Source organism: Trifolium pratense, linkage group LG2, assembly GCF_020283565.1.
Source record: "Trifolium pratense cultivar HEN17-A07 linkage group LG2, ARS_RC_1.1, whole genome shotgun sequence".
Lineage (NCBI taxonomy): Eukaryota > Viridiplantae > Streptophyta > Magnoliopsida > Fabales > Fabaceae > Trifolium > Trifolium pratense.
In genome coordinates, this window is record NC_060060.1 from 14,317,652 (window position 1) to 14,326,268 (window position 8,617).

Sequence of the window (8,617 nt, forward strand, 5' to 3'; positions counted from 1 at the left end):
TAATTCGTTTTTTTTTACCTATATATATATATATAACTCGGTTGTAGTTGCCAAAGAAATTATTTATAAAATTTGAGAATTTTCTATTTTTTCTTATATTTAAAATGTGTGAATTTAGTAAAAAAATAAAATTTGAATGGTGTGAATTTAGTAAAATTAATTAAAAAAAAAAATAGTTTTCACCATCTGGTTCTTAGGGGAAGGGGGTCCTAGTAGTCCAGAGTTCGGGGCGAGTTCTAGCATCAAGTGGTTCCAATCCCCTCTCAAACGCAGTTACAGGGATCAAACGGTGGTCCTCCCTATCAAATTCAGCGTTAATCACTACTGAACCAACTAACATAACATTTGATAGGAAAATTAATAATTTACTAAAAAAATTAAAAATAAGAAAAGCCAACAATCGTTGGTACATCAAATAAACAAAATAAAAAATATCTAAAAATCAGCAAGTACTATTGGTCTTATAATTTAGGCCTAAATAGATATTTTTTGAATTAGAGGCCTAAGTAGATAAGGTTAAAAGAAAAGAATAAGGTAAGAGATTTTAAAGCAAAACAATTAAGGGCAAAGCTTAATTAGCTTATGTCCACTTTTGTCCCTAACCTTCCTACCCACTTGCCTTCATAAGGGGCCACTTGATTGTACCCTACTTACCCTACCTTACCATACACCTTCCTCTCTCTCTCTCTCTCTCTCTCTCTCTCTCTCTCTCTCTCTCTAACTTCTAGTCATGGTGATCTTGACTCATGTCCTCTCTCAACCCTTAATCCCTTATCCCCAATCCAAACAAACCCACTAAAACTCTTTTTCTTCTCTCTCTCAAATCATCATAAAAAAACTAAACCACTTTCAACCAACCTATTAATACCTTACCCTATTATTTAAGCCCACAATTCCACCCTCAAACAAACCAAAACTCTCTTCACTTCTCTCTCTGTTTCACTCTGTTTTTTCTCTCTCAGACATTTCATCAAACACTTTCGCTTCTTTCTCTCACAAACATTTCATCAAACACTTTCTCTTCTTTCAATTACTTTCACTTACAAAGATGACACGAGCGTTAAGAATTCTCAATTCCACGGCAAATATCACCACCGTCGCAGTTGTAGCGCCACCACCAGAAGCAGTAGCTTTAGAATCAGATTTCGTGGTGATTCTAGCAGCTTTACTCTGCGCTTTGATATGCGTCGTTGGACTAATCGCCGTCGCTCGTTGTGCCTGGCTCCGACGAGACTCCGGCGCCGGAAATTCACCTCAACAAGCTCTAGCTAACAAAGGACTGAAAAAGAAAGTTCTTCAATCACTTCCGAAATTCGCTTACGTCGACAGCAACCCTGGAAAATGGCTAGCAACAACAGAATGCGCGATTTGCTTATCGGATTTCGCCGCCGGCGACGAGATCCGTGTTTTACCGCAGTGTGGACATGGATTCCACGTAGCGTGCATCGACACATGGCTTGGATCACACTCTTCTTGCCCTTCCTGTAGACAGATTCTGGCTGTAACAAGGTGTCAGAAGTGCGGCAGGTTTCCGGCGAACGGAGCTGAAACTACCGCTACCGGCGTTGCGGTGAGTGAACCGGAGTTGAAATCTTTAGAAGAAGGCAATGTCGGTGCAAATAGTAATAATCATTGTAATGGGGGTGTTAGTAGTAGTAGTAATAACAGTGGGTTCTTGCCTTAAAGAACAAAACACTAGTACACTACCACTAGTTTTTTTTTTTTTTTGTATTTATTTGTAGGTTTTAATATTTTAATTTTTGTACTTTTTCTTATCCCTTCAAGTTGATCAAAAGAGATCTGAATTTGTACAAATTTTTTACTTTGTGGTAATTATGCACTCTTTGTTGTCATGTACTATAGTTTATGTTTGTGGGTTGAATTTTTTAATTAACCGTAATACAAAAGTTTTTTATTTTTTTTAGAAAAACCAAAAGTTAAAGATGTAAAAAGGATAACCTTATTAGTCAAAAAAAAAGGGATAACCTTAATTAAACTTTTTTAATATAATAAAAGTTAACCTTATAGTGAGTAACTGAGTATATATAGTTCTATTTCAAAATGAATGTTGCTTTAGTAAAAAAGAAATATTTTAAAATGAGTGCTCTTTCTATTTTTAATGTAGTATTAACATTTAATTTTCAATTCTACATTTTATGTAGATTGCTTTGAAAATATTATTTCTACTTTACATTTGTGATAATGAAAAAGACATCAACAATTAATAAAAATAATTTAGTAAAATTGATATTTTTTTTATTAAAAAAGGGATATAGCATGCAATTTTTATATGTCCTAAAAAAGGCTCCTCACCAATCACCATGGTAATTCCTACTATGGTATGCAATTTTTATCATAAAACCGTTTTACGTTCTCGTACTGGCTTAATCATCAAAGTGTTTGTAAATACTCATACTAACTTCAACCTTAACAATTTCCTATTAGTTAAGCGCCGGCCATTGATTTTAGTCGCTCCAAATCAAATACCAATGTTCAAAAATGCATAAAAAATATGATATTATTCACAACAACAAAAAAGTGTGCCAATTAGAGAAACATCAATTTAAAGTCATAATGGAAGAGTTAACATTCAATTGAAAAATATCAAGAATATTCAAATTGCAATAGAGTTGAGAAAAGACTCTGCTCACTTAGTAAGGCATGACATGAATTTCATTTTGACCTTGCACAATATTTTCTAATATTTCTTAATAATTTTAAAGTCTGTCAATTCCCCATTAATTTGAGAGAGAGACACATTGAATAAATAATATCATTTATTTCTATAATTTTATTGTTTAAAATTATAAAATATATATTAATTTGTAAATTTGTTGAATCCTCTTGGGTATGAGTCCAATAAGCTTTGTTGTGGCTTCAATTGGCGACTGCTAGTAGCAGTGGCGGAACTAGAAAAAATATCGTGGGTGGGCCGAAAAATAGTCAATCTATTTTCAAATTGAATTTTTTGCTCTTCTATTTTCACATGTTACTATTTTGGTACCAACAAACTATATTTTTACTCTAAAAATTGTGATTTTTGGCTATAAAGGTGGTTTATTGTCTCCAACATTGAATCTAAAGATGAAATATCAAATTTGAGACCAAAATTCACAATTTTTTCCCATTAAAATTCGCTAATTTTACAGAAAAAAAGTAATAAAAAAAATATTGAGATAGGACTAAAATTGCAACAAATGTGAAAATATGGGACTTGAAAAATTTAATATTAATTAAACATATTTTTTATGTCATTTCATATTTATATACGCTAGTTCAACTGCTAATTTTATCTATTATTATAAATTCAATTAATTATGAACTAACATTTACACTAATACTTGAACTAATATGTGTACCAAATTACTTATAATCATCAATAATATACTCTAAATTAATATTTATATTAATATTTGTACATATATATACCGGGTGACTTAAAATCATTAATAATACATTTAAATTAATACCCTACATATAAAAAAAATTATTTTTTGGGGGTGGGGGTGGGCCGCGGCCCACCTCAGCCCACCCCTAGGTCCGCTGCTGGCTAGTAGACATTGGGATTAATTTTTAGATTAGTCGTTTCTTTAACCGAATATCGAATTTATAAATAAATAATTTTTTATTGATTTTATTATGTATCATAATCTTAAAAGTTTTATTGAATAAATAATTTGTGACCTATTTTTATTTATATTCACTATTTAAAAAAAAATTAAGAAATACTATTATTTTGGGAAATATCACTAGTACACAACTAATGTATATTCTTCTATTTTTTCTTCTTCTCTCTTAATCAAATCGTCACCGTTCGTTATACGCTCTAAATTATCGACATCCTCAAGGACCACACTAAGAAAAAATACATCCATTTTGAATGATTAGATAGCTCCAACAAATAAATGTCATATTATAGGGACATACCCTTGATCCCTTTGTACCTCTCCCAATAGCAATGAAGAATCTAAATTTCAATGAATAGATCATCCGACACGACTATGACCACACCAAGCCAAGCCAACTACACGTACAATTTATCATACTCAGATCAGAGGAAAAATTGGCATCCTTAAAAATACTACACAATGTATATCACTTACAATAATCTTCCTCTTAGATAGATTCCACCGAGTGAGTATTCTACTCGGCAACGTTTGTTAAGATAAGGGGGCATTGATTTCTAAGAGGCCAAGGTTTTTGCAATAGTCATCTAGAGGTAGTTGATGTTGTTTGACTACTCTCTCCGGCCCGGTCACTATTATAAACAAAAGTTTATATTTTATTTTTATTTTTTGGTCAAGTAGTTCAGTGGTTAGAAATTCCACCTTTAAGGTGGATAAGTGGATGACCAAAGTTCGAACCCCCGACTCTCTGCATATATAATGCAATAACCTACCAACTGAGCTAAGCTCACGGGACAAAAAATTATTGAAAATTTATATATTTAATGCGTTTGATTTGCTAAAAAATAATGGACATGACAACTTCTGTTGTACTATTGTGTTTGATTTTAAAATTGTTCCTGATACTGGACAAACTGGGGGTCAAGGGATAGGACAAAAATTGAAATTCTTGTCCCCACAAAACCACAGGACAATTTTTTGGTTTCAGTACAAGTTGTCTAAAATAACAGTCTTGTACTGTTATGAACTGTTTATTCAATATTTATATTTTGCAGATCAAACGTGATGGAGGAAATATTGTTTAGTATTTTTATTCAATTATTATTGATTTGTAATGTTAGAGATATTAAAGACAATCACGTCTTTATTACTGGTAATTAATGACATGCTTAGTCATCAGAGTAGTACCAGTAATGAAAAGGATAGCATGCCTTGCGTATCAGCCAACCAGTCTTAACCAAACAAAACAACCAGCGCAGCGCAGTTGTTTTAACTTCCTGTGTGTCTCTCTCTCTCTCTCTTTCTTTGTGTCTGTCAGGTCCTCTCATTGTTTTGTTGCTAACACTCATGTTGGCATGTTGCCTTCTTTTGTGGGATTCTCATTCAATCGCCTTATCTAGTTCATCCACGGATCGATTATACTACTCCCTATCTCTCAATTTGATTGACACAGTTGACTGTTTCACGCATGCGATGCATAACTTTGACGATTAATATTTTTAATTATATAATAATAAAAATTATAAAAAATTGATATTTTAAAAATACTCATCGAGACGAATCAAACAATATCTTATATGCTAATATTTATTTTTGTTTATTAGTAGAAAAATAAGGGCAAAACAACATGTATGAATAATGCTTAATAGTCAATGTCAATCAAATTGGGACGGAGGGAGTAGTATTTTTTTACACCACCTTTTAATAATGGGTCTTGTTAACCAATGCCCCCGGGGGGCACTAGTTAAGGAACCAAAAGAAGAAATAAAATAAAAGTTGTGCATGAAAAACATCAAAATATAAACTTTTGTTGTATTGACTACACTATTTCCAAGTAAAATTTTCTAAATTTGAATTCTTAACAAATGCCTCTGGGGCACTATTTAGCATTTGCCTTTAATAATTTAGAGTATTTATTCAACGATCAATGAAAACAAGTTATAGGCATGTAAAATAAAAGTTGGTTAAAAGTTAGTTGCGGTACCACATGCAAATTTATTTATGTGGTTTTTTCTCATTGTTGAAATTTCAAACAATTTTTGAAAAAATTGTCAATTATTTTTTATAATTAAACAAAAACTTTTATTAATAAAGACCAACTCAACATCACAATGAAAATCTCTGTCCACATTATAACAAAATAGTCCAAATAGAATTGGTCATTTTTTCTGCAACGGCGTATTAAACACAATGTATTGTTTTGCCACAAAATGGAACGCAACTGAAACTACAATGTGGACATTCTTCTTAACAATAATTATTGCACAATAGATTAATGGTTAGGAGGATATGATTTGAAAAGAATATATATGGCATTAAGATTTTAAAGGCTTAGCTTAGGACTTCACTGCATTCTCGTCGTATTTGGTTTACAAGTAAGACCTATTATTCCTCATACAATTTGGGATTCCTGTTTTTGTCAACTGCTCGTAGAAGTTTTTATTGAGGGACTGTTATTAGCCCAGTGAATATCGCCTATTCCAATGTTTATCAGCGGTGCAGGGTATATGATCAATTTACGTACTAATGAGAATATTTATAATGGGACTCTTTTTCTATTACATTTTTTTGGGATATTCTCACTAGCAGGTTGGTTACACCGTTACACGTACATACAGCCGAAGTCGAGCATGTCATGGTAAGACGTAAGTTGTCGGTTCAATAAGGGGATTTCTTCTTTTTTTCCTTCATAAAATGACAATTTCCTATTTGAAGTAAGGATAAAGACATTTTTGAAATTTTGAAGTAAGAATAAATATACTCTACCGACATTAAATTAATCTAAATAGTAAAAATATTTGAGCACTTTAAGGAACTGGACATTAGTTTGATCACTGGTTTTTATATGTGAAAAATATTCTATTAAAAGAGAAGAAGTCATTTTATGTATCAAACAAATTCTTCAGCAAAGATTATCAACCGCTAAATGATTATAGAAACTTTCATCCCTATAATATGCCCACTTAAAAAAAAATAGAGATATTTTTCATATTTTTGAATGCAATTGTATTTAATAATAAATGTTTTTAGTATAAAGAATCGCAACTCAACTGTGGTGGCAGCTATGGAGACCGTTTTTTTTTTTTTTTAACTTTAATAATGTCAATTGTTGATTATACATAGATGGTAACACTAGCACACAATCCTCTACCTTGTACACCAAGCTTGCTTTTTCCACTATCCGTGAATCTTTTACAAACTCATATTCAATTTTAAACAAGTATCTTTAGCAAAAAGGAAATATTTTGATGGTCCAAAAAATCAAAATAAAATCATATTTAAAGAGAAGATAAGACAAAAAGTAGAAATAAAGGTAGTGCATGTGTTTTATTTTATTCATGGGGGCTAAAAGACAATAAAAGTGATGCCCTTTGGGTCATATGGTCCTATTCCACAATTATCCCAAATTCCATCTAATTAGAAATCTCTCTAATTATATACATGAGAGACTAATATATGACATTTCTATTCGGCCAATTAATTAATCTATATCTTTTTCAATAGTTTTTTTTTTTTTTTTAAGTTTTTCTATGTCTCATCTCATCTCCGCTACGTTTATTTTATTATAGACCAACACTTCGTCTCATACAACACTGTCAATCTTAGGGTTGTACGAAGAAAACTCCCTTCAACTTGAACGGTACTTTTGTATCACATAAGTATTTCATTTCAATAAAAGGAAATCTACAAATAGACACATGTAAAACAACATACTTAACAAATAATAACTATCGAGTGTGCTTATTTTCTATTTTGTCATATGTTTGCTAAATAATCATTTTATTTGTGCTTTTATTTTCACTTTAAATAACTGCAGCACGTGGCATGTCATGGTCTCACAAATTTATGCTCCAAAAAGCACTCACCAATCACGATAACCTACTCTATGGTTGCCTAAGTTGTGATACAAATTGATTTGGAATTAATTAATTAATTTTATATCTATATGTGAATTGAATGTAAAATAAGTTATGTTTATATACGTTTATATAAAAATGAAGGCAAATGCTAACATGTACCCCAAAGGCATATTTTAAGGTGCATTTAATTAACTAATATCTCATTTAATTTACTTCAAAAATAGTAATAATTAACTTTATTAATTAAAAGATATAGTCCACTATATTTATTATCTATTTAAGAGAATTAGAAAGACAAAATATGATATGCTGTCAAATTTGATTTATGATCACGTGATTGGTAATACAACCATAATTATATGCATCCAATTTTTTTTGGTTTGTTGACAATCAGACTTATAGTACTCCTGGTAATACTTGATTTATGTCAACTTGTGATTTTTGATTTTTTTTCGGTGATCAAGACTGAGTATTATAGTATTATGTTGTAATTGTAACGATTGTTAGTACTATTTTAGATTTTGAATTGCTAATATGTTTTAGAATTTTATAATACTTACTATAATTTAATTTTTTTTTCATCTTAAAAAAAGTTTGAAAAAAAAGCTTTGTAGCAAAAACAATTTGACCAATCGCGTGATCATAGATCAAGTATTTGGCAAGTATCATATTTTGCCTATGCAATTTTTTTAAATTGGTAATAAATATAATGAACCATATCTTTTAATTAATAAAGTTGATTATTGCTATTTTTAAAGTAAATTAAATGAGATATTGATTAATTAAATGCATCTTAAAATGTGCCCTTAGGGCACATGTTAGCGGAACCCAAAAATGAATTGAAGGTGGAGTCGATTGGCAGTTTAGATATTGAAGGATATGAATTAGGAAGAAGGGGAGTGCTCTTGGTAGACCGTTGTTGGGAGAATTCGTCAGTTGATGGAATTGGAGTGGGAAGTGGTGGTGCAGCATACTTATGGCCAAACTAATAAGTGTGCCGATGTGTTAATTAATATATTTTTTGTTTTGAAAATTTGGTATCCAGTTTTAGGACCGACTAATTCAAATGCATCAATTCCACCGTCCACTTGCGGGGATCTCATTTAAAGTGAACTTAGCCCACCAAAATTG

At 31.2% G+C, this 8,617-nt stretch overlaps 1 protein-coding gene across 1 annotated transcript; it reads left to right on the forward strand.

Annotated features, from left to right (window-relative positions):
- Nucleotides 1–556: 556 nt before the first annotated feature.
- On the forward strand, nt 557–1,853 carry LOC123907429 (RING-H2 finger protein ATL8-like). Its single transcript, XM_045957713.1, has one exon. The coding sequence runs from the start codon at nt 1,049–1,051 to the stop codon at nt 1,682–1,684; it is 636 nt and encodes a 211-aa protein (XP_045813669.1). The 5' UTR covers nt 557–1,048; the 3' UTR covers nt 1,685–1,853.
- The last annotated feature ends 6,764 nt before the right edge of the window (nt 1,854–8,617 follow it).